The sequence below is a fragment of the Sarcophilus harrisii genome, chromosome 3, assembly GCF_902635505.1.
Source record: "Sarcophilus harrisii chromosome 3, mSarHar1.11, whole genome shotgun sequence".
Lineage (NCBI taxonomy): Eukaryota > Metazoa > Chordata > Mammalia > Dasyuromorphia > Dasyuridae > Sarcophilus > Sarcophilus harrisii.
Window position 1 is genome coordinate 388,054,058 of NC_045428.1, and position 27,392 is coordinate 388,081,449.

Here is a 27,392-nt window from a genome sequence, read left to right on the forward strand (position 1 = left end):
ATCCACTGCACTATCTAGGTGCTCCCAGATGTATGATTCTTAAAGGACTATTTCATACTTTTGAATTCATTGTTATATACCTTTGCTTTTGTCTTTTGTACATATCTTTTTTAAAAAATCTGATATAATTGGCAAGTTCCTTTTATATGTGCATTGGTCATTTTATTCAGCATTCTTTTCTTATCAAAATTGTTCTTTTGTATGTTATCAGAAATAAATTTTTGAGAGTTTTCCATTACTTATGAATTGATTTCATAGATCTTTAATATCTTTCCCCTAAATCCTTTAAAATCTATATTCGAAAAAAAAATTTTTCTATTAAAAAAATCTTATTTGTAGTATTACTATCCCTTGCACAATTGCATCTTTTTCATCTCAGCAGCCTCTTTTTCTCTGTTGGTAAGAATGAGATTTAGAATAAATTTTCCTTGTGTTTGTTTCTGCACCTTTTGGAGGACAAAAGGATGAAATTATCATTATGCAAGTTTAGAAATTTAAGTACTCTGTTTTTAGGAGAGCATAATGTCAAGCAATGCTGTCTAGCTAATTGAAGTCCATTGGTACTGTATCTGCCTTGAACCAAATCCTGTGATTAATTTCCTGAACTGCTTATCCTTTTTTTTCTAAGTACTCTGCAGTATAGCTCAATAATAATATTGCTTCTATTTTAGCATTTATTTATCTTCACCCAAATTTTTTTTTGAAAAACAAAACCAAAAAACTAAAAGATACTATAAACTAAAATATTTAACTTGTGAAACAATTCAAGTTTTAATTAATGAGTAAATCTCCATTTTATTTTTCTTTTAATATAGTGGTTCAATGCATAGAGAAAGACGTAAGTTTTTAAGATCTGCACTGAAAGAATTAGCAACTGTCTTGTCTGATCAACCTGGCTTGCTAGGACCTAAGGTAATGAATTTCACATTTATTTTCACTAAAAAAGTGACATGTTATAAAATCCTAAATTGAACCATTCAGTTACTTTGGAATCAGATTACGTTTAATTAGATTGAAAAAGAATATTTAGAGGGTACTTGAAAGGTTAACTAGATCAACCTGGATCTTAATAGGAATTCCCTTTTCAATGTATCTTAAGAATTGGTTAGTAATCCTTTGCTTTGAGATTTCTAGTAAAAGAGAACCCATTAACTTGTTAAGACAGGCTGCCTATTTCATTTTTGGACAGCTCTATTGGGAAGCTTTTTCTTGTATAAATCCCAAATTTACCATTCAACAATTTCTTCCCTTTAATCTTAGTGATTCCTGTTACCTGTTTCTTTTAAATTGTTTCATTCTTTTAAGTTCCCCAAAACAGCAGGAAAACTTTTTTTTCCCCTCAAAGCTTCCCTAATTCTATAATAGAACTTATTATTCTGTACTTTCTCCTCATCTATCTGTCTCAGATTTAATGACTTGTGAGTAAGAAATTTCTGAGGGTGGAGGGGTATTGGAAGAAGGTAAATGGAAGTGTAGTTTGGTAAATATTCTTTAGAACTGTTAAAATATAAAGGATGTAACCTTCTATTTTTCAGGCACTTTTTGTATTTATGGCATTATCTTTTGCTCGTGATGAAATCATTTGGCTACTGCGTCATGCAGATAACATGCCAAAGAAGAGTGCAGATGACTTTATAGATAAGTATGTTAGCATTTTTTTTGAAACATATTAAGGGTTCAGGGACTGGGGTAATAGTAAAAAATATTTTAAAAAGAATACTACTATTAATTAACAAAACATTTAGGCATTTACAGCAAGCCAGGCACTGTGGGCATAGCCTGCCCCTCAAGTAGTTTTTACTTTAATGGATTAGGAAGGGAAGACAAAACATAAAAAGGACTTTTGAAAACTGGAGTGGGAAGAAATGAAGTATCATCCAAGGAATACATGATGATGGGAAATGACCTGGGACCCCTCTTGATTTTTTTTATTTTTAATTTTTTTCTTTTATGAGGCAATTGGGGTTAAGTGACTTGCCTAGGGTCACAGAGCTAGGAAGGATTAAGCATCTGAAGCCAGATTTGAACTCAGATTTGAACCCTTCTGACTCCAGGGCCAGTGTTCAATCTGATGTACCATTTCGCTGCCCCTGGGACCCCCCTTCAAATGAAAGCTTTGGAAAGATTTCTTGTTCTGTCCTCTAGTTCTCCAATCACAAGGGCAAAAGGTACTGCGGATACTGATGAGGTTTTAAAATTAAATAAAAGCTGATACTGGGATGAATTCTCCTCCTGTTGGGATTTCTTGGTGGCATATGGAGTCTATTCTAAAGAGTAAAAACTGGTCGGAAATAATTATTAACAAAACAACCTTATCTTCTGTCACATATTGTCCAAATTTGAAAATGTTTTATAAATTTTATAGCATAATTGAATATACTTACTGAAGCTAGGATGATAAAGATTTTATATTAGCTTTCAGATTCTAACACTGGAATCTTAGACTTTTGTGCAGTTATAACTGCTCTCTAGTTGATATAATGGATAGAGTACTGGTCTTAGAGTCAGGAAAACCTGAGTTTGAATTATGCCTTTGGTGCTGGCTATGTGACACTAAGTAAGCCACTTAATCTTTTTGTGTCTTAGTTTGCTCATTTGTAAAATGAAGGAACTCAATGCAACAAGGTTTTTTCCCTAGTTTCCATGAATAAAATTTTATCATGTAGATCTATAATTGAATAGAAAGGGAACTGAGCTAGCTCCAGCATTGAATTACAAGATAAAGTATGTGGTTCACTCAGTTTCTACAGTTAACCACTAGCTATCCTAATCCCTTCAATTTTCTCATTACTCAAATAAAAACCAATCTAATTTTTTGGAGAAATTTTCATTGTTCATGGATAGACCAAGACATTTTAATTAAAATGACAATATTACCTATATTAATGTATTTGATTTCAGTGCCAATAACAAACTATCCAAGAATTACTTTGTAGAATTAGAAAAATATAATAGCACAATTTGTCTGGAGGAACCGTAATCAAATCTATCAAGAATATTAGTGAAAGGGAATGGGAAGGGAAAGGATCTAACAGTATCAGATCCTAGATTTGTCTTATAAAGCAGTATATATCAACAATTTGATACTGGTTTGGGAAATCGGTTGAACAAACAATAATAACATATAAAAATAAATAGGTAGATATGGCAATTAGAGAATTTGTCTTGTTTGATTCAACTACATGTTTGTAAAGAGATTATAGCCATTTATCATCAGGATTGTATGTTGTGACCAAATGGGATTTATACTAGGAATGGAGAGTTAGTTCATTATCTGAAAAACTATCAGCATAATTTATCCTATTAGTAACAAAATTAGCAGAAGTCATATGATTATCTCAATAGTTGCAGAAAAAGCATTTGATAATAATAGTATCCATTTTTAAATAAAAACAGTAGCGAGATAGGAGTAAATGGAGTTTTCCTTAAAATAAGTAACATTTATCAGAAACCCTCAGCAAGCATTATACTTAATGGGGATAAGTTAAAAGCATTCCCAGTAAGATCAGGAGTAAAACAAAGTCGCCCATTATCACCACTGTCATTCAATATTGTACTATAAATCTTAGCTTTAGCAATGAGAAGAAAAAGAAATTGAAGGAATTAAAATAAGCAATGAGAAATCACATAAATGTTTGTAACAGTTTGTTTTTCTTGTTTTCCTTGATGGAGAGAGGTGGATCTGAAAATAAGATTTAATGTAAAAAAGAAATTGAAAAGAAAGGAAATAGGGACATCAATTGTAGATGGCTTTCTTAGCATTGGACTGAAAAGAGGAAGAGAAGTACAGAAGGAAAGCTAATGAAAAGATTTTTTAGTTGATGCACAGTGAAATAAGCAGAACCAGAAGTACAGTTTAGCATCAATATCATAAAAAAGAAGATAAGATAGCAAGTAATGGCAGCAGAGGCACAGTTTGGAAGTAACAACATGAAAATAAATAGTGAGCAGATTTGCCAAGCTTGTGTTTAGAAGTATATATATATGAAAATATGCGCACCCAGTATTGAAGGTCTTATAGGATGTGATTTTTTTTCATTTTTTTTTAAAGGCACATTGCTGAACTGATATTCTACATGGAAGAGCTCAGGGCACATGTGAGGAAATATGGACCAGTAATGCAGAGATATTATGTGCAGTATCTCTCTGGCTTTGATGCTGTGGTTTTAAATGAGCTTGTTCAGGTAAAAAAAAAAAAAAAAATCAGATTTCTTTCTATCATTCTGTCACTTGTTTCTGCTATAATTAATTTTTAAGAATTATTATCAAAAATACTTATGCCATTTATATAGTGCTTTATGATTTGTAAAGAACTTTTCAAAAAGTCCTCTGAAGGAGATATTTTTGAATATTGTCATCTCATAGTTGAAGACCCGAGGCTCTAAAAGATTTTGTGACTTGTCTTTGACTCACCATGTTAGAAGTAAGATTTGAAATCAAATCTTTTAATTGCCAGGCTACCAGATTTGCCCTAGTTTAAAAATAATTAAGTGAAGGCTAAATCTGGAAAAGAAAACCCACCAACTAGAGTTGGTGTTAGAATACTCAGAAGAGCTGGGCTCTAACGTAAGCTTTGACGTGTAGCTTGCGACCTTAGGACAAGTTACTTCACTGCTTTGGGCTTTAGATTCCTGAGTTACAAACGGGACTGGACTAATAGAATTTTTCAACTCTGTAGTTATGTGATTCTGTGAATTTTTTTGCTATTTTTTTACTTTACCATTTAATAATAATAATAATAATTTAAAACCCCATTTTGTAATTATAAGGGTTTTTAATTGTAAGGGAGTATGTTTAAACTTATTTTCTTCCTGTTGATTTTTCATTTTTATTAGTATTATAGTAATTGTAATTTCAGTTATATTTTTGTTTTTTTTTCCACTCTAAGAGATGTTAACTACACTAGTTTTCCTGTTCCATAAGGATATAAGTTCTTAACATTTCTATCCCATTTGAGTAGTCTGACAACTCTCCTTTTATTTGCTTTAGATTATATAAATAATAGCTGCTATCTCCCCAAAATATTTTAAAGTGGCCGAATATAATACAAGTGATAACAATTTGAGATTATATTGAGTTCTTTAAAATTACAAATTGAATCGTTTGGTGAAGTACTTTTATTTTATTAGTCCACAGAATTTTAAAACCTTTTCTGATTTTTGCTATATTGAAATATAAATCTCAGTTGTTTTTAGGATATAACTGACTGCAGGACTGGTATAAAATCTTTTTTCTCCTTATACTGTGTTATTAGAGCTTATTTAAATTTCTGGTTGCTTTCCTCGCATATCCACTAGGTGGAGCTCAGATGTTTCCATTTTTTAGTTTTCATTAAAATCAAATGGACAACTATTAATTATATCCTTTAGTAGAGAAATAACTTATGACAAAAATAATTTTTGTCAAAATAACTACTACTTACTAAATAAGCCAAGGGATATGTTAATTATTGACTTCTATATTGTCTGTGTGTCAGAAAAATAATTTTAAACCCCAAATAAAGGCTCAGTAAATGAACAAACTCAGGATGAGTGAAGCAATTCAAACTTTAAAATGTTCCTTCAGGAAATGGGCGTGAAACTCAGAATGAGCTCTCACACACTTTTCAGAGGCAAGATCATAACCTTTTATTTCTTTTCCAGCCACAGAGTCTCTTTCCCCCATGTCCCCAATGGCTGGGGTTTATAATCTTTCCTGATGCTCTTACAGTGTTCTTTAATGTGCCCCCTCTCCTATTACATACATTATATGACCATTAAAATGAGCCTGAGCTCCTTTTGAGGAGAAGTTAATATTTATGAAGCAATTAAACATGCTTACTGTATACTATATAGCTTTTGTCTTACTTTCAGCTTTTTTTTTTTTTTAACTACATAACTAGTTCTGTCCAGTCTTACCTAGTTTCAGCTGGTTTCAGGAGCTCCCCTGCACCTCTCCTCTGTATTATTTCCAGTTCCAAACTTCTAATTTTTCTCCGCTACAAGAACATAACTGTTTATTGTTTATCACATACATACAAAACTCTCTGCAGTACATTGTATTTAAAAGCATAAGATTTGTACTGTGGACCAAGAAACTAGTTCATTTTGGTTATCTTGTTAATTGTTAATAATTGCCATAGTCAAATTTTGTAGCATTTAACATTGATCTTTAAAGAGATTTCTGTTTTTTTATTCTTTCTTTTACTATTCCTTCAGAAATATATTTTTATAGTGACAAAACAAATCCCTTGCTATTACATGAATCATATTGTTATTTGTTAAATCACTAAGCTGAAAATATTTGTATATCTTCAGACCTAATATTTTAAACTTTAATGTGATCATTTTTGATATCTTGGGTGGGAAAGTATTGGATTCTTTTTTAAAGCCAACTTAAATCACCCTTTATGTTTCATTTACCTGCCATAATATTTCTCATGTCATTTATTTAAAAATTTAAACCATGTACTGACTTTTTCTGGTTTTATTTCAGAATCTTTCAGTGTGCCCTGAAGATGAGTCAATCATCATGTCCTCCTTTGTTAATACTATGACTTCCCTAAGTGTAAAACAAGGTAATAGGTTTAATAAGGATGAAATAAAGCAAACTTTCAGAGCCTTCAATTATTTTTGTCTGATTTACTTTGTATTTACAATATTTTTTTCTTTCATTCTTAGATGTTTGTTGTATTCTGCTTTGCTTCCCTCCTTTTTTCCCCTATGAGAAATAAATAAGGTATTATGTAATTATATTTAAGAAAAACCCATTTTACTAATTCAACAAGAATTGTTTTTTGCTTTTTTAAAAGCAAGAAAAGCTAAAGACAATTTAATAGATATATATTGTAATAAAATGGGTATTTAAATTTTAATCTGTCTACTTTTTGGAAGCATTGTGGTATAATGGACCCTGTGTAGGGTTGGGGATGGGAAGAGTTGTGTTCAGATCTCCCAAATTTAATAATTGTGTGACTTTGGGCTTCCAGTAAAACCTTAGGATTTTATTAGTCTTAGGGCTATTAAAGGATCTCTGGAACTTATCTTTTTGAATTGCCTTATTTTCCAGAAGTACTGGTTTCCGAACATACAGGAGGCCCTGAATATGTCAAGGATGAAACCAATTCTCCCTCTTCCCCCCAGCTGACATAATTTGTTTGTACCCCAAGCTAGATTATCTCTATTTTTGGGGAGACAAAACCAGCACCAGCTAGTCTGAATCAGGCTGGAAACAATTTTGTGTAGCTCAGTCCTTTGCAGATAGTGAACCTCCTGTTTCATAATCTAGCTGTTCTCAAGGGGAAAGAATGAGGATTTTGCCATCACCTTGCTCCTCTCTTTCAGGAAGGGTTTTGTCCTATCTTTACCTTTACTATACCTTTAACTCCCTTACCATACTTCTAAGAAGTATGCAAACTTTTGTTGGGACTGTGAACACATTCATTTCTCTTGTAATAAATCTAGTATTATGACATTGTAATTGCATGTTTGACATGTCATACAAAAGTTAAAGAAATTCCCCACTGGGGAATTTAGTTCTTCTAGTGTTCAGGTATATTTGCATTATATCAAATTAGTTATTTAGCTTTCAAAAAGTTTTGAAAGGAATGATACAAGTCTTAATTTCGTGATTAGGAAATCTAATGAAGTTTTAATCATAAAAGCATCCTATAATAAAAATGCTTCCATGTGTACAGTTATTTTAATAAAGTACAAGAAAAACTATGTGACTTCCTCTTTTATAAAGACCAGTATTTGTTAAAAAAAAAAAATTAGTATTAATGTAAAATTTAAAAACAAATTTCTAATGTTATCAGCAAAGCTAGATTTTTTGTTGTTGTTGTTTTGAAAAACAGCATGGTAGGTGAATAATCAGGAATAAGAAAATAGAGACTATGGACAAGTCATTTAACCTCTTGATTCCCAGAAAGCTCTCTAAGAAGATTAATTAGAGTAGTTACAAATTTGCATTGATAAAAGAAATTATCTTACTAAGAATCTCTAATTCCTTATTAGGAGACTAGTGAAAACACAACATTGAACCCCCAAAACTAGAAACAAAATTTTTTTGCATGTGTGTATGTTGAAAATGCTAATTTAATTTGTATTCTTTTCTAACTTAATTCAGTTGAAGATGGGGAAGTATTTGATTTCCGAGGGATGAGATTAGACTGGTTTAGATTGCAGGTGAGAATGACTTAAATTTTGATTATCTATTCACTTTTGCTTAATGATTGTCTCAGAGTATGTCATTTAGATGAGAGAAAAATGTTAAAAGACAAGTTCATTTAAGTCTTTAAGGACAATTACAGTATAATTATTAAGTATTCCTAAGTGAGCACTGAATTAATCTACTGTATTAACATAATATCCTTCTTGGCTAGAGAAAGAGTAATGTGAATTAGATGATAGTGCAATTAACTTCACATTGTAAATTCTTGTTTACATACAAGTTTGTCTAGATTGACAAGATTGTCTAGACCATTGAGGGTCTTTCAATACTTTTTATTTGTAATTCTACAGAAATATGAAAATTAAACTTTTTTAGTTAGTCTTAAAACTCTAGTTCTGCTTATGTTATATAAAAAAAGTTTTAGCTGTGCATAAATGGTTGTTTGGATTAAAAATAATAAACCATGTAGTTTAAATGCTTCTCTTTCTTTTTAAAGATCTTTTCAATTTGTGTTCTAAGGATCTTAAATAAATTTTTTATTGTTGACTGAAACAGTTTCTGAAATTGTTAAATATTCCCTTAAATAATCTCATAAATTAGAAGAAGCTATGATGTTATCAGTTAACTCTTCTCAATCAGAATATGTTTTTCACAAAGATTATATTATTTCAAAAACTTATATAGCTTGACAAAACACTTCAAAGACCTTAAAAGGATAATCCAGTTGATAAAAGATATTTGAAGTATATTGGGGCAATATTTAAGGTAATGAATCTTTTGTGAGAGTGAGATGGGAAATGAGAAATAAAGATTACCTTACTGCAGTGAGGACCCAGATTAAGTTAAATAATGTGAATTTTTATAGCATGAAGGTATACTTTTACTGCTTTTCACTATTTTGGGAGACAGTATTGCTTGCAGTTTTCATTCACTCTTTATATCTTGTGCAAATGAACTAATATGTTTTCTTCCAAGTTTCTCCTCTTAGCAATGAGATTGTGTTTACTGGCTAAGTTGGTTTATCTTCATTGTGATAGCTGCATTGTATCAGTTAAACATCTAAGAAATGGGGATAATTTTTCATACCTAACAATTCTTAAAATAGGTTTGATTGGAATTGTAACTTTTCTTTAGTTCTCTTGTGCAGCTTATGAATAGAAGCAGAGGAGGAGGTAGGTAGTTGAGAGAATATAAAGTTAAGGTTTAGCAAGACATGAGTAATGATAGGATCAAAGAGAAAGATAATTGAGAACTGATGCTGATTAGAGTTGAAATGATTAACTGCAGATGGAAGAGATCTCAATGAGAGTGAAAAATAGATTTAAGAGTAGTGAGATAAGAGAGAAAAGTGGGATGATAGGAAGATTATGGCCAGATAGAAGATTATCAGTTTCTATTTAAGGAACTGGAATCTTGATTGGTAATGTTGAGATTGAATGTGGGACCTTTCTCTATGTGTGGCTAAAGCAGAGTAGGAAATAAATGGAATTTAAGGAAACAGAAATTGGGAAGCTTCGGAAGAAAGCATCCTTGAATATTGAAATTCTAATGGAAGCCAAGGATAGAAGAAGAAAGGAAGTTAGTGTGCCAGTTTTTGAACTTTTTAAGAAAGAGAAATTTATTTAGAAGTGAGGCTTATAGTAGCCATTATGATTTGAATTGATTTGTCCCGTCCACTTTGTTTGCATATATGACAACATTTGTCACCCAAATCATGTTGATTGTTATAGCCTGGCCTTTATTTCTGTAATACTTTTTTATTGATAGTTTTAAAAGAATACTAAAGTGAAATAAAACACAAAATCAAATAGTGGGATTAGTTCAGTCTCTGACATGGGTAATTTAAGTTTAGCCATGTGTTAACTAATTAGCTAAGTTAGATGGTTACTTTCCATTTGCTGTGTTTATTTTGTATAATTTTTATATGTTGTCTCTTCCATTGTATTTTAAAATCCTCATATACAAGGATTTTTTTCTTGTTCTTTATATCCCCAACATTTAACCCAGTGCCTGACACAGTAAATGCTTTACTGGCTTTTCTTTTGGGGTAAGCTGCTAAGTATTGGGTAGGTGAGCAAACATTAGACAGCTTCTAAACTTCTATCTTTGTAAACCTGCACAATTACTTGCTTTAGAGAGACTACATGATATGATGGAAAGAATACTGAATTCATCAGGACCCTGGTTTTGAATTCTTTCTCTGATATTCATTACCTATGTAACATTGAACAAGCCATTTATTCTCTCTGGATTTCAAGGTCTTCTTGTGGAGAATGAAGTTAGTAAAATTTATGGTACCTAATTCACAGGATTATTGTGAACCTCAAATGAAGTAGTGAACATAAGACTGAATTTCTGAGTAAATGGAATAGTTTCACTAAAACTATAATGTACTGAGAGTAATGTTACTATCAGGATATGCTTTTGAATTTTTTCTAATAATGGTGATATAATGTGTATTCAGTGAATATTTAAAAAATAAGTACTGTTGCTACAACTATGATTATTAAAATAACCAACCAAACAAAACATTGTCTTTTTTTAGGCATACACAAGTGTCTCTAAGGCTTCTCTAGGCCTTGCTGATCACAGGGAACTTGGAAAGATGATGAATACTATCATTTTCCATACAAAAATGGTAGATTCTTTGGTGGAAATGTTGGTGGAAACCTCAGATCTCTCCATATTTTGGTATGCTTTAAATTTTATTTTCAATTTTTGAAATATGGGATATCTTAAATAAAACTTTCCCAATTATTTTTGCATTAGTCTTTTTAAAATCTTAAATTAAGAATAATGAAACTGCTGATTTGAATGTGTCTCATTATTGAAGGGAACCAAAAAACAGGCCTCACAAAGTCTATCTTAGTCTGGATGGCAGTGTTCTAGTTGTGGTTAGTGACTGGTTGCAAGGAAGTATATGAGAACAAGAAGACCCTTCAGATGTGCCCATCAACCAGTATTAGGAGTATTAGGGAAATAGATCTACTTGGGAAAACAGGTTTGATAATTTAGAGAAAAAAATCATCAAGGATAAAAGCATGCTTAGAGAAACTTGGTATTAGTCATGCCTCTGTATATATGGGGTGTGTGTGTGTGTGTGTGTGTGTGCGTATGGAAATATATAGGAAATGATTCAAGTTTGAACTGACTAAAAATATATGCTTAGTAAAATACGCTTTAGGGAATTTGCCAATTCATTTCAGTTTCTTAAATGTTAGTAATCATTTCTTATTAGAGGCACTATCTGCTACAGAAACAATAGAAACAAAAAAATGAAAGTCTATCTTCAAGGAACATAATGCACAGGGGACTGCATAGATAACAACACACTGAAATCTAATCAAGGAACATTAAGTGACTACTATGATCTGAACTGGATGCTAAGCACCGAGAATAATTATTTATATAGTAGGTTTCTTCCAAGCTAATAGGAAATGATTAACAGGGAAGGGCACTAGATTTGAGGAAGATTGGGAGAGACTTCTTTTAGAAGATGAGATTTTACTTGGGACTTAAAGGAAATCAGGTAAAGTTAGAAGGCAGAGTTGAAAAAGAGAGTTTTTTAGGCTGAGGACAGCTAGAGAGAATGTCTGGAGCTGAGAAATGTAGTGTCATGTTTGTGGAATAGAGTACTGAAATATTATGGGAGTTTAGCCAGTGTCCCTGGATCAAAGGATGTGTATTTAGGAGTAAGATGTAGGAAGGGGCTAGGCTATGAAAAACTTTATTAAGTACAGGGGTGTGGGTGACATGGTTGGACCTGTTCAAGATGGTGTCTGAATGGAATATGGACTGGGATGGGGAGAGACTGTAAGCAAGCAGAACCACAAATAGACAATACTCCAGAGGAGAAGTGATAGTTGTGTCAGAGAAGAGAAATGTATTCAAGAATTGTTGCAAAGTTGAAATTGACTAGCCTTGGTACCAGCTTGAATAAGGAGGGGGTGGGGGGGAGGGGACCAGGTAGTTAGGAATACAGAGAGAAAAATGTAGTAGTTTTGGTCCTCAGGGAGCTGGAACAACATATAAAGATGTATAGAAAATATATAAATGAGTACAAGGTAGTTTAGGGAGGAATGGAATTCACCATGAGCTTCTTCTTCTAACCTCTACACCCCTTGATATCATCTCTTATTCTCTCATCCTTTATTCCAGTCTTTGATGAAGAAGTTAACCCTTTACACCAAGCATACTTTATGCATCTTAATCTCATCTTCCCCCTTTCTTCTCCAGCATGCATTTTTTTTTCACAATCTACCACTTTATTTTTCAATCTTTTCCCAATCTGACAGATTTGTCTACTATCTGCAAATACCCATATCTCCCTCAACTCTCAGTATATCATCTTGTCCCCTCAACTCTTCTATTGTTTTTCTGTTTCACAAGCCAAACTCCTAATTTTATTTTATTCTTCTGATGGGGAGGCAAAATAGTGGAGGAGGTGGAGGTAGTTTTATGTGTTGCCTCTTGTTACTGTTCTTTCAGGGTTACCAGTCATCTCTTAATTGATGAATCTAGTGATCTTTTTTTAGTCTTAATCCTTCTTGATCTCTGCACCTCTTAATACTATTTACTATTTGTTAGATGTCTTTCCCTACTGTCTATTCTGTTAATTCTGATCTCATCTGATTAGATGACTCTTATCCTTGCCAAGATCAACTCCTCTGTGTGAACCATTAATTTGTCCCCTTCTATTTTTTCTAGAAGATTGCTTCCATTATTATTCCCAGTAATTCAAGAAGTATTTTTAAGTGTCTTCCTTTTGCCAGAACTTGTGCTGAGTGCTGTGGTTGAAATACAAAAAGTGAAGCAGTCTTTAATCAGAAAGAGCTTTCATTAATCATTATTCTTTCCTTGTCTTCTGGTTCCTTTCCTGCTACCTACATTTGTACCTATGTCTCCCATCCCATTTTGAAAAAAAAACCCACTCATTTGATTCATAGAAGCTCTCTTCTCAGGACACAAAAAATATGGAAATTGAGAAGATGTTCATCAATTGGGGAATGGCTCAATAAACTGTGGTGTGTGTTTATGATGGAATATTATTATTCTGAGGGAAATACTGAGCAGGATGTTCTCAGGGGGGAAAAAAAAAACCTGGAAAGTCCTCTAAGAACTCCAGCAAAGTAAAATATACTTATACATATACAAAGTAATAGCAATATTCTAGGATGACCAGCTGTGAATGACTTTTTAAAAAAAATTTAATAGCCTTTTATTTACAGGTTATATGCATGGGTAACTTTACAGCATTAACAATTGCCAAACCTCTTGTTCCAATTTTTCACCTCTTACCCCCCACCCCCTCCCCCAGATGGCAGGATGACCAGTAGATGTTAAATATATTAAAATATAAATTAGATACACAATAAGTATATATGACCAAACCGTTATTTTGCTGTACAAAAAAAATCAGACTCTGAAATATTGTACAATTAGCTTGTGTAGGAAATCAAAAATGCAGGTGTGCATAAATATAGGGATTGGGAATTCAATGTAATGGTTTTTAGTCATCACCCAGAGTTCTTTCTCTGGGCGTAGCTGGTTCAGTTCATTACTGCTCCATTGGAAATGATTTGGTTGATCTCGTTGCTGAGGATGGCCAGGTCCATCAGAACTGGTCATCATATAGTATTGTTGTTGAAGTATATAATGATCTCCTGGTCCTGCTCATTTCACTCAGCATCAGTTCGTGTAAGTCTCTCCAGGCCATTCTGAAATCATCCTGTTGGTCATTTCTTACCGAACAAAAATATTCCATAATATTCATATACCACAATTTATTCAGCCATTCTCCAACTGATGGGCATCCATTCAGTTTCCAGTTTCTAGCCATTACAAAGAGGGCTGCCACAAACATTCGTGCACATACAGGTCCCTTTCCCTTCTTTATGGTCTCTTTGGGATATAAGCCCAGTAGTAACACTGCTGGATCAAAGGGTATGCACAGTTTGATAACTTTTTGAGTATAGTTCCAAACTACTCTCCAGAATGGTTGGATTCATTCACAACTCCACCAACAGTGCATCAATGTCCCAGTTTTCTCGCATCCCCTCCAACAATCATCATTATTTTTTGTGAATGACTTTTCTGTTCTCAGTAGTACAGTCATCCATGAGTACTTTGAAGAACTTATGATGAAAAATTCTATCCATACCCAGGGAAGGAATTGATTATGCTTGAATACAGATTGAAGCATTGTCTCTCTCTCTCTTTTTTTTTTTTAACCTTCTTCCTCTCCTCCCTCTCTCTCTCGCTCTTGCTCTCTTTCTCTTTCCCTCCCTACCTCCCCCCTTTATTTTTCTAGAGGGTTTTAATTTTCATTAGGATGGGAAATCTCTTTTTTCCCCCCACAACTTGACTTTTATGAAAATGTTTTACATAACTTCACACGTGGTTTCTTAATTGGGGGTGGGGATAAGAAAGAAAGTTAAGAACTCAAAAATTTTAAAAGCAAATGTAAAAAAAAATGTTTTGCATGTAACTGGAGGAAAATATTAAATAAACTAAATTTTAAAACAATACTCATTTGATCATCCCAGCGACAATCTTCCTCTGTCTCCTTCATGGCTAACCGTTACCCTTAAGAAAGTACCACCTTTTTTTCTCATTTGTTTCTAAATCTTCTGTAGTCTGACTCTGAAATTGCTCTCTCTCTAAAATTACCAATGATTTCTTATTTGTCAAATTTAGAACTCTTTTCTCATTCCTCATTCTTATTTACCTCTCGTGTTTGGCAGTATTAATTACTCTCCTCTTCAGATAATTTCTCCTTTCTTGTTTTTATGACACTTGACTATTCCTTTGTAGCTCTTGTCTTGCACACTAACAGTAGTTCAGGACTTTCTATTTTGCCATACTTCCATCTTTTTCTGCAAACAGCCCATCACAAAGCTATTAGAACATGAAAATACACCAGCCTCTGCAAAGAGAAATTGCACAGACTGCCAAGATCTTATAAATGGTTTATTGTCAGTTCTAGAAGTAATTTTTAAATTTTTGCATTAATGTGGGCTAAATAATGGATTTGTAAAAAACAAAATTGTTTTTGGTGTTTTAAAAAGTTGAAAACTTGATGAACAGAGCTATATAACTGATAGGTGAATATGTTTTAGATTTTAGAAATACATCAACTACTATAAGTGTATTGTGATAAAAGGCAAATTGACGTACAAAATTTTCATCTTGTTAAATTGAGGGAGCAAAATTTTAAATTAAATCTTGAATATGTATTTGCTTTATAAATATTTGTAAAATCAGAATTTATACATAATAGTGTACAGTTCCAATGGTAATCAATGGAACAGTAGAATTTGAAACACACACATAAACACACTGAATATTTTGCTATATAGATTCCTGAGAGGTGTTTTAATCTGTTTTAGGGATTTTTAAATTTTATATTCTTCTTTGTAATAGTGTGTATAAATGACATGTGATTCATTATGTAAATTGTTAATACACCAAATTTTGTATTTTATAATTTCATATAAGTAGTATTTTTATGACTTTGAGGTTTATCATGAGTACCTTTTTAAAAAATAATTTGCATGTCCAGAAAAATGTTGCAAAATAATAATTCATAATTCATACTAGATTAAAATGAAATGTGCTGTTGTAAACTTTGTTTACCGTAATCGTCTGAAATACTGATCCGAAATTAATTTTTTCCAATATAGTTTTTATAGTCGTGCATTTGAGAAGATGTTTCAGCAATGTTTGGAACTCCCCTCTCAATCAAGATACTCAATTGCATTCCCATTGCTTTGTACTCATTTTATGAGTTGCACGCATGAGCTGTGTCCAGAAGAGGTAATTTCTTATTTTTTTAACGTAGCATAAATAACTATGACTAAATAAAATACTATTATAACTATGATTGAGTGGGTGTGAGTGGCATCTTAGCTTTGGAGTCAGGAAGCTTCAAGTTCTGCCTCCTACATGCAAGCCAAGAGTCCATGGGTTAACCTCTCAATATCCAGCGTTAGGCATTTATTTACCACAGAGTTGCTGATATAAGTGGAAACATTGTCTACACTGGAATTACGCAGATTAGATAAAATTATGGTTCCAGACTCTCCCCTATCAGGTATATGTTATTTTATTATATTTGTATTATACTTTATTTATATTATACTACCTTCATTCCTATGTTAACCTCCCAAGGTTGTTACTGACCTATTTTGGGGGGAACTATTTGAAATGGAATTATTTAGAACAATAGAATGTCCTTTGGAAAGGACATTAAAGATCATCTAGTCATAGTCCCTTATTTTGTAGGTGGAAAAATACCAAAGCTAGGACAGGCTAAATGACTTGCCAGAGATCTCACAATTAATTTGTGACCAACTGGAATAAACCCAAGTTTACTGATTCCAAGGCCAGTATTCTTTTCATTATACCATGGTGAATATATGTGTGTTTATTCAATTTTAAAAAGTAAACATCTTAATCATTTTCTTTTCCTATATGTATGCCTACACACACACACACACACACACATTAAAATATTTATGAATTGTTCAATTAGCTGAAAAGCATTTCTTATGATTTATTCTTTCCTGATGTTTTTAGTAAGAGATCATGCCTCTCGGTATGAGAAGTATAAAATCTAACAGAGCAATGAAAGTAGTTCTGGATTTGGAGTCAGAGAATTTGAATTCCAGTTCTATTATGTGACCTGTATGACTTTGGATATAATACAATTTTTTGGGCCTTAGTTTTCTCATGTATGAATTGAGAAGTATTTCTTGAGATCCTTTTAATTCTAAGTCTATGGCCATGCGATTATGTGGAGATGGTATTTACCATCTGGTATCACTCAGTACGTGCTTGAGACAAAGAATTAGACATTTTTCAGGGATATAAAGGTGAATGAGTTACAGTCCCTGATAGTTTTAACAACAAATATCCCTCATCTGCATGGATATTTTGGAATCATAAAATGTTAAGAATTAGAATGTATTTTAGGAATCACATAGTTAAATCCTCATCACTGTTGATGAGCAATTTTACAACCTATAACTTGGGATTAGAGTCAGGTGTTAGAACTTTTGTCTAGTGTTCTTTTGGGGTTGTTGCAGAAGATACATTTTTTTGGTTAAAAAAGCCACAACAAAATAGTTGAGAGTTGAAAACAATTTGAAAATATATAGAATACAAAGAGTCATTTCCCATGAAATCATTCATAAAGACAGAGCCTGAGTGTAGCATATAAAGAGTTGGTCTCAAAGCCAATAAACCAGAAAGATCTTGGTTCAAATTTTTCCTCTGTCACGTATGCTGAGTGATATGAAACATATCATGTATGAAACATGACAATTCATTCAATATCTCACTACTTTAGAGAACTCTCTTGAGACTATTGAAGAGGGAATTTTCTTACTAAAAAGTTCCCCATACCAATGAAAACACAAGTGTATTCCTTATTCCTAAGATCCCTAAATGTAAATTCTTTGTGAAATAGAATGATGTTTACTTACTAAAGTTAGTGACAATGAGACCAAGGAAATTTTTATTCTCTTGTCCTTTGAAAATTTCTACAATTTAGTATCTTTTAAAGTAGTTTATTTTTGTTTTTCAAGTAACAGGGTTAAATCTAACTCTTTTTTATTAAGCAAATTAAAAAAAAAAAAAACCTGAAATAAATCCCTCAGTATATAACTAAATAGTTATAGGGTCAAACAAAATCCCACATTAACCATGTCTGAATATATATTTTCCACATTTTAAGCTAATCACCTCTGTAACGAGGTGAGTGACATGTTTCATATTCATTCTTGTGGATTCATAGTTTAGCATTGGAATAATCAGCCTTCTAAAGATTTTGAAAAAAAAATTTTTCTCTCTCTAACACAGTTATTGTGTACATTGTTTTCTTAGTTCTCCTTACTTAGCTCTTCATTGGATCATAAAATTCTTCTCATTTTCCTCTGAAATTTTTATTTAATTATTTCTTATAGTACAGCAATATTCCATTACGTTTATATGTATGTGTATGCACTACAATTTATTTAGCCACACTATATTTGTAAATTTAGCATGTCATTAATAATCCATTCATTTTTTAAAAAAGAAAATCAACTAAATAGTAAAGTGATGCAGTGGAAATCAATCAACAAATATTCAGGGCTCACTTAATGTGCCAGGTGTTGAGACACAAAGACAAAAATGTAACAGTCCCAAGTTTTAGGAAATCTGGGTTCAAATCCTATTTCTGCTTGCTCTTCTACATCTTTGATCTTGGATATTCATTTCTCTTCTTTGGGCCTTAGTTTTCTCATCAATAAAATGAGAGTATTAGACTATACTAGAATCTTATGAGCATAGTTATGAATATAGTTAATTGCTATTATATATACTTGTATATAGTCTTGCACAATTTATATCTCACAAAGATATGTTGTTAGGAAAACAACATAGAAGGACAGTTTGTTTTATAGGTACTAAATTATTACTGAAACTTTTTTCATTGATATATATTTTTTGACAGAACAGATATTTACCAATAAATAGTCAAACCAAACTCCCTTACAAGCCATAATTATCAAAAACTCTTAAGTAAATAGCATGAAAGTAGTGGATAGAAAAGATTTGTCTAAATTTTAAATAATTTTTTAAGCTAATTGTTAAATAAAGGGAAATGTGATTTAATTTTAATAATATGGTTCCATAATTATTTTTTTCCTATTTCCTTAGTGTTAATCTATAATCTTTATTTATACTGTACACATCGTATATAGAATAAAATTTGAAAGTAATATGTTAAACATCTTTGTCATCCTCACCAGAAACAAAACATTCATTTTCCATATTATCTCTTCAACGCAAATACCAATACTTATTCATTTGGAAACAAGGATGTAGAAATGAGTAGAACTAAGAATATTTTCAAATTTTTTCATAACAGTAAATTTGATTTTTCTTTATTTTGCTTCTGTGCTCAATGTACTTTTACTTATTTTCCCACTAGTTTCAATAGAGAGGAAAGGAGTAATGGGCTAATTGCTTTTAAATTCTTTGGTCTAATAAGCTAGTTATATAATTTTTAGAAATACACTTAATTAAATATTTCAAAAATCTCATCAATGTTGATGTTCTGCATACTGACACAGCCTATCATTCATTTTACTATGTTTTTGTTAGGCAGTCTTGGTAAATTAATGCATTGAACTTTCTGGTAATGATTGCAGGAAGAAATGGTTTAGAGTTGGGGAGGAAATAATAGCAAGGGTGAATAAGGGAAAATTTGTTAAACATTACTCTGTGTCGACACTGTTTAAAGTGCTGGGAACACAAATCCAAGATAAAAAGAAGACAGTTCTTATTTTTAAGAAGCCTATATTCTAATAGGGAAGATAACACATAAAGAGGAATTGGAAAGCAGAGGAAGATGAGGTTGGAAGAATGGTTGAATAGGAGTAAAACTTATGGTGAAGAAGTAAAAAGCTAAAGAATATTGTGATGAATTAGAGTTAAATACAGTGGAAATTAGCATAAATAAAAAGATGTGAATATTGGTTTGAATTTTTAAAAATAAGTACCAGTTATGTGTCAGGTACTGGGCCCTTCAGTTATTATCTCATTTACTCACACAAAAATCCAAGAGCTAGGTGCTATTATTTTACAATTTTACAGCTGAGGGAACTGAGATTTTAATGCTGGTCTTCTAGATTCTAAGCCCAGTGCTATCCACTATGCCACTTAGCCTCTAAAAGATACAAAACCACAATTGAAATAGATGTTGTTCCTTTGGGAACTTCAATTTTATGGAGAGAAATATGCACTTAAATATTTACAAAATAAAGGCAAGGTTATTGGGAGACGGAGCATTAATATCTTGAAAGAAAAAAAATCAGAAAAAACTGAATACAATATCATACGGGAGCTTTGAAGGTGATAGAAATTCTGAAAGGAAAATACAGAGTGCATTTGAAGCATGGAGGACAGCTTTGCACAATTGGCAAGGCACAGAGATGACAGCTGTCTTGTATACAGATATTAAAGGTCAATTTGACTAAACCAAAAACCATTTGAACAGGATTAATTTATAATAGAGTTGAAAAGGTAGGGTGAAAACAGGTTGTGAAGGACTTTAAATGCTAAATAGAGTTGTATACAATTCTGAAAGCAAAAGAGAGCTTCTGAATTTAATTGAGTAGAGAGTGACATTCAGATATTTTTAAGGAAAATAACATTAACAACTATATAGAGTATGAATTAGAATGGGGAGAGGATTAAAGTGAAAAGAACAGTTAGAATTGCCATAACAATCAAAATAATGAGAGCCTAAACTAGGATGAGACTGTAAGAAGGAAGAATGTTAAGGGGGCCCCTGAATTTGTCTTTTTGACTTGCCATATTTTCCAGAAACACTGAACCCAGATTATGCAGGAGACCCTTAATGTGTCAAGGATTAAGCCACACTCAAGATGATATAATTTGTTGTTTTTACTCCAAGCTGTACTCTTGTGTATCCTTGGGAGTCAACAGGCACCAGCCAGTCTGCATTAGACAGAAAAACTTCTTGTGCAGCTGATTCCCTATCTTTATGGTCTTAGCATCCTATCTTTATGGTTTTAGCAGTTCATAGGGAAAAAGAATGCTGTTTTTGCCATCCTTATTATTCATGATTTTTTCTCCCCTGCCACTCCCAGTTAGGTTGAGATTTCTGTTTCTTCTCTCTTTGTTGCAATTTCATACATATGAAACCTTTTGTTTGGATTGTGAACTCTTCCTTAGTTTAGAGTTCCACATGCTTTGCATGTGTATTTCTCTTGTAATAAGCTTAGTTTTCATGCAAGTTTCATGAAGTTGTGATTGCCTGTTGACCAGAGAGAGAATGGGATGGGTATGAGAGGAGATATTGAAGTATAATTATACACTTTATAACTGGTGGATATTTGTGATGAAGGAGAATGAGCAGATGAGCTTGAAGAGATGAGATGACATGCTTTTGACTCGAAAGGTGACTCAACAGAAATAGGGAATTTGGGCAGAAGGGTGAGTTTGAGAAGGGTTTGAGTCCTGTTTTTCTTTATTTTAAATTTGCTATACTATTAGACATCCAGATAGGAATGTTTAGTAGGCAATGAGTGATATAGGAGACATTTGCATAATGATATTTAAATCCATAAGATCTGCTGAAGTCTCAAAAAGATACTATTGAGAAAGGAGGGAATAAAATCTAAGACTGATTTAGGGTACAGACATATTTCAGCTACATTAAAGGAATAAATTATTTATGAAGATCTAGCAAAAGGTGATTAAGAAGGATTAATTAGACAAGTAATAAAGGGAACCAGGAGAAAGCAAAGGTTAGCTAAGAAAAGAGGAATTTGAACACAAATTGAGGAAATGAAAAGAGAAAACACTGTTTTTTAGAGAAGTTAACTGCCTTCTTGTCACCACATTTACTTTTTAAGTCTCTTTTTAAAATTTTGTGTTTATCTAAATAAATTGGCTTCTTAATTCATATATACTATGGTTAAGATACAGATTCACAAGAATTGAAAAGGACCTCAGAGTCTATCTAGTCCAATGTGTACCTGATCAAGGAGAGTCTCTTGAAAAGATTATGAACTAAATGAAAATATTCTAGTCTTTCATATTCTTCCTGACCCTTTTGAATCTCTTTTCAGAGTAGTACTTCTATTAAATCAAATCAATGAAATTGGATACTTATTATATACCTTTTAAATATTAGGTATTGAGAAAGCTTACAAGAAATATGAAATAATATGACTGTCCTGGAACTTTAACTTAATTATCCCTCTTTATTCAGGAATTTTATGATTCAGTCTGATTCTCAAAGGAAATGTGTGTTTTAAAACATTTGTATTTTGTTTTAACAGAGACATCATATTGGGGATCGGAGTCTTTCATTATGTAACATGTTCTTGGATGAAATGGCTAAGCAAGCTAGAAATCTCATTACAGATATTTGCACAGAACAGTGTACTCTTAGTGATCAGGTAAGAATTTTTCCCTTCAGTGCAAATAGAAAATTTGTATATAAATATAGAAAAATGTGACCAGTAGTCAGCAGTTGAATCATATTTTGATTTTTGATTTTGAGTTCATTTCTTTTGCTATTTTGCAAACTGATAATGTTTTATAGATGTTGGAAAATGGGAACTGTATTGAGGAAAAGACAATTATAACTGTTTAAATAATATAATATATTTAAATAATATAAATCAGTTTTTCTAATAGGAAGCCCCTCAAAATTTAAGAAGCTTCATACATAACAAACGCTCAACTCGTCAGATGAAGATAAATGGTAGCCAAGGGCCACATCAATTTAGAATATAGACTTATTTACAAAATTTTACCAAAAAAAGATGTTGAAAGTCTTTAAAACAATATCATTTCACAAAACAGTGGAGAAGGGAAAACCAGCTTAAAGAAAACTTGCAAAGTAAAATCATATCAAGGAAATTATAAATGAAGATGAAAAGAGAAGAATAAATGATGGAAAAGATCTGTAGCAGTTTTTATAACAGACTCTTTTTGCCACCAAAGAGCGCAGAGACCGCACCATCAAAGTCCTTGATGTACTTGTAGAAAAAAAAGAAAATCATTCAAGAATGCAAAAAATGAGAAAAGAAGCAACTAGACTAGAACAAGGATATACAGAAGACGTTAGCTGAGGAGGTTATCTGGAGGTGACAGAATTTTGGAAGCGTTGAATTGATTCTCAGCATTTCTGAAAAATGGGAAGATACCAAAGACATGGGAGAAAAATCTCAGACCTATTATTACCAAGAAAAGGCAATGAAACAGTGACATTAATACTTGTAGCATGTTTGCTTTTCCATCTGTATAAAATTTTTATGAGGTAAATCTCCCTATATATGGAGTATATCCTTAGTAAAACTATTAGAAGGAAATGGCCAGACCTGCATCAAGGAGATCATAAATCCATTTCAGTATATGTTAACCAATACATAGCATATAATCATAAAAACTGAAATGTACAGAAAGAAGATGAAATCATAAAGAATGGGGAAAATGTTAATGAGAATCTCTGCTGGGAGGAGAGTGATTTTTAAGCAAAGAAGCAATGAGGGCCATTAAGACAGATATGTTGACCAAAAGTGATGTCATTGAAGGAAGCAAGACAACAACTGCAGAAATTTGTACAACAATTAAGGTTTGCTTTTTCTAATTTGATGCACATAACTTCATTGTGAAGCAGATGGTAATAGTAGCTAATGTTTATATAGTGCCTATGGTGTGCCAGGCACTGTGCTAAATGCTTAGCAATTATTCTTTCATCTGATTTTCACAATAAACCTGTGAGGTGCTTTAAGAATGATGATACTCTTTATTAGAAGAAGAAAGTAAGGTTCAGAGGTTTAAATTACCTTGTCACACAATTGAAAATACCAGAAGCAGAATTTGAACTCAAGTGTTCTGCATCTGATGTAAACAACTTTTTAATAAAAAATATATCATTGCTATCAGATAAATTCACTTCTCCAGGTGGTTTAAAAACCATTCAACTTGGAGTTTCTGGAGCCTTTCTGAAACCTGAAAATTGTCTTTATACTCTTTTTTCTCTAAGGGCTTATAGTTAGGTCCCATATCAACTTCCTTGCTCAAAACAGTCCTAGCTGGTAATATAGGAATATGGGAGAATTCACTTATGCCTCCCTAATTTTTTCAGTATCTTGATGTACAACACTAGGCATTTCCCAAGTCCCAACATTTTCCCCATTATATCATACTTGTTTCTGGCATTCAGAAAAACTGAAGTGACTTTGCAATATAGAAGTAAACAATCCTACATACCCAGTTGAGATCATAAATTTCGAGCTGAAAAAGACTGAAAAGGGCATCTAATCCCAACCTGATTTTGTAGCTGAGAAAAGTGAAGTCTAGAGAGACATAAATAGTAAAATAACATTTAATATTTGAAGCCGTATCCTTTAACTTCAAATCTAGGGAGGATTCTTTCCACTACATAATGTGCCTTGGTATATGATTGAGCTATTCTAAAAACAAAGCAATTATGGAATCATTTTATATCCTAGTCTAGGTAACTTCACTAAAAAGCAAGCAAAGTCCTGCTAATTTCAGCAAGTCTTCACAAGTTACTGCATTCCATATTTAAGCACCTATTCCATAAGATAATATAAATATAAAATATAAGAACATAACTTCTTTTCCATTTATAAAATTGATTTGGTACCAGTTTCTTCACCCTGGTACCTATGCTTGGTAACAATGAATTGAAGATGGAAGAGGCATAGCTGGACAACCAATTCTCTGAGCAATGTGACTTTTAGTGAATTATTGACTTAATATGAGTTAATGAGTATGAAAGGACAGTCAAAGCGAAGGTAATCTGTGAAGACCGAGTTAGCACCCTGGATACCTTAGAATTAGCCAGAGTCAGGATGAGCAAAAGTCCTTGGTCTTTAGGGGTAGAAGTCAATTGAATGGACGCAGAATCTCCATGATCTCTCCTTGTCTCCCACCCAGAAGTGATTCTGGCTACTCTTACTCCACCTTCTAATCCTTCCCACAATTCTCTGTATACACCAAAAGATTGGACTACCATAGAATAGTGGGGAGGGCCATTTTCCAAGCATATGCTAATAGTCCAATTGGTAGTTAGCTTTAAGTGCTCGATTGTCCTAACCTCAGTGCATCAACCAAGAGTTTTAGCCCTTTACAGTAATCTGACTGTATTGAAAAGAGTAATAGAATATTAGTATTAGAGAGAGAGAGAGGTTGTGCTTTTATATTTGTTCAGGGTAAACCATGTTTGGAGTGTCTGTGTTTATTTGGGTACCACTTTCTAAGAAGAGCATTAATAAGATGGGGATCCTTGAGGAGAACAATTAAGATGACAGGGGTCTCAAGATTGTGTAATGAGGTTTAGTTAAAGGAATCAGTGGCATTAATCATGGATAAGGGAATACTTGGAATGGAAAGTCATGATAGCTCTCCAAGTTTCTAAGACTGTTTTGTAGAAGAAGGATTAGATTTGTCCTGGTCCTAGAGAGCATTATGGTAGGTGGAAGGGAATTAGTGGTTTCTTCATTTTTTCTAACCCAATATTGAGAGTGAAAATATTAGGAATTAAGAGCAGAGGAGAATAAGCCAATAAATTTAAAATTAAAGTTGGTAGCCCATTTTAAAAGAAAGTACCATATTTATTAGAAATAGGCTGCCTCTCAGTATAGACATTACTCCTTAAAATCAGACAGTATTAAAAGAGAAAAACTTTTTGATGTTTTTTTCTGATATGCTTTTAATTATAATTATGCTTTTAAGTTCATTTATTCAAAAGAGATTTCTTGTCTTTATTTTTTTTTAAATGTAGCTGCTGCCAAAACATTGTGCCAAAACCATCAGTCAAGCAGTCAACAAAAAATCCAAAAAACAGACTGGAAAGAAAGGGGAACCTGAAAGGGAGAAACCTGGAGTTGAAAGCATGAGAAAAAATAGACTGGTGGTAACCAAGTAAGTCATATGCTTTAATTCCATAGTCTATGTCTGTCTCTTTTCTTTTAGTTCTACTTATTTTATTTTTAATTTATGGAATTAAAAAAAACATTTTCATAACATTGCATAATTTTAAAAAGAGGTAAATGTTAATGAATCTATTATGGACAACTTGGCCATTCTTTTTAAATATATAATAAATTTATGTAAATTGTTTTCCCCTTTCCCCCCTTCAGAATGGCTGCCATAAGACACAAAGATGTGTAAAACCATTCTACACATATTCATATTTATCAGTTCTTTTTCTGGATACAGATCATGTATTCCTTTATTTGTCCTTTATAGTTAATTTGGCTGATTACAACATTTTCTTGGTTGTGGGAGGGAGGGAAGTAGGAATAGTGAATGATTATTAATAGCATTAAAAAAATTTGTTGTTGTTAAGTTGTTCAATCATGTCCAACTCTTTATAACATTATGGACCATACCATTCCAATACTGTCCAAGGGTTTTTCTTGACAAAGATACTGGAGAGGTTTGCCATTTCCTTTTCCAGTGGATTAATGCAAACAGAAGTTAAATGACTTGCCCAGGGTCATATAGGAGATATTAAAAGATTTAAACTCCATTCTTTCTGATGTCAGGCCCAATGCTCTATCCACCAAGACACTTCACTGCCTCCAGTTTTCTTTTTCTTATTTGTTTTTGAAAATTTTTTAAAAATGAATTTATTTTTATTCAGTATTTATTTTTCTCTTTCTTCTCTGTGATTCAAGGGGTTTAAAAACACCTTTGTGTAATCATCAAAAATAAAATTCCACATTAGCCATGTCCAAAAATGTATGTCTCATTCTACATTTTATGTGATTTAAAAATACAGATTTATCAAACTTTGGAACATTTTATAGATACTCTTAAAAAACATTTAGTTAAACTTTTATCTGCCAAAAATGTGGTGGTGAAAATATAACAGCAATTGGGGATAGTGGTGATGTACTATAAATTGAATGAATTTAAACTTTTTTTCCTCATTGATGATTATATTCAATAGTGTTGACTGTATATGGAGGCAAAAGAATACTCTTGAATGTAGAAGTAACATTTAAAATATATGTGATATCTCAGAAAACTTTTAATGTGTTTGAACTATTTAGATCCAGACAAATTGTATAGTAGAATTTCTTAATCTTTGCATTCTGTTAGAAATATACTACCTTAAGTCACATTTAATTTTGAAAATGAATTTGTTTCTTCACATATTGTTTAATGTTTTACTTAGTATTTTTCCCTCTTTTTGTTTCAGCCTTGATAAATTGCACACTGCACTTTCTGAACTTTGTTTCTCTATAAATTATGTACCAAACATGGCTGTTTGGGAACACACCTTTACTCCAAGAGAATATTTGACTTCTCATCTGGAAATTCGCTTTACCAAGTAAGACAAGATATGAACTATATTTTCTCCTAACTAGAAATTTTATCATATTAAATTTTAGCATATCTGTAATGTTTCCTTTTAAAACTTGGGAGCTCAAATAATGGATTTCTTTTTAATACAACTTACTAATTAGTGTCCTCCACATATCCTTCCACATATTCTGCAGCCCAGGGATACTGTCCTTGCTATTCTTTGAGCAATACATTCCTTCCCTTGACTATAGGCATTTTTACAGACTATTATTCACACATAGAGTATTTTCCCCTGTGGCTTCCTTCTTATTCCTTGCAGGATCAGCTAAAATTTCACTTTTTTCAGAGTCTTTCCCAATCCCCTTCGATTC

The 27,392-nt window shown here is 32.4% G+C and overlaps 1 protein-coding gene across 4 annotated transcripts in view; it reads left to right on the forward strand.

The window, feature by feature from the left end:
- Positions 1 to 27,392, forward strand: part of NCKAP1 (NCK associated protein 1) — a 105,965-nt gene that overhangs the window by 54,835 nt on the left and 23,738 nt on the right. For all 4 annotated transcript variants that reach the window (XM_031960356.1, XM_031960357.1, XM_031960354.1 and 1 more), the window contains 10 exons: positions 816 to 912; positions 1,536 to 1,642; positions 4,052 to 4,184; positions 6,475 to 6,556; positions 8,107 to 8,165; positions 10,697 to 10,842; positions 15,834 to 15,966; positions 22,008 to 22,127; positions 25,490 to 25,629; positions 26,915 to 27,046. In XM_031960356.1, coding sequence (XP_031816216.1) covers positions 816 to 912; positions 1,536 to 1,642; positions 4,052 to 4,184; positions 6,475 to 6,556; positions 8,107 to 8,165; positions 10,697 to 10,842; positions 15,834 to 15,966; positions 22,008 to 22,127; positions 25,490 to 25,629; positions 26,915 to 27,046 — 1,149 coding nt within the window. The remainder of the gene's footprint in view (positions 1 to 815; positions 913 to 1,535; positions 1,643 to 4,051; positions 4,185 to 6,474; positions 6,557 to 8,106; positions 8,166 to 10,696; positions 10,843 to 15,833; positions 15,967 to 22,007; positions 22,128 to 25,489; positions 25,630 to 26,914; positions 27,047 to 27,392) is intronic.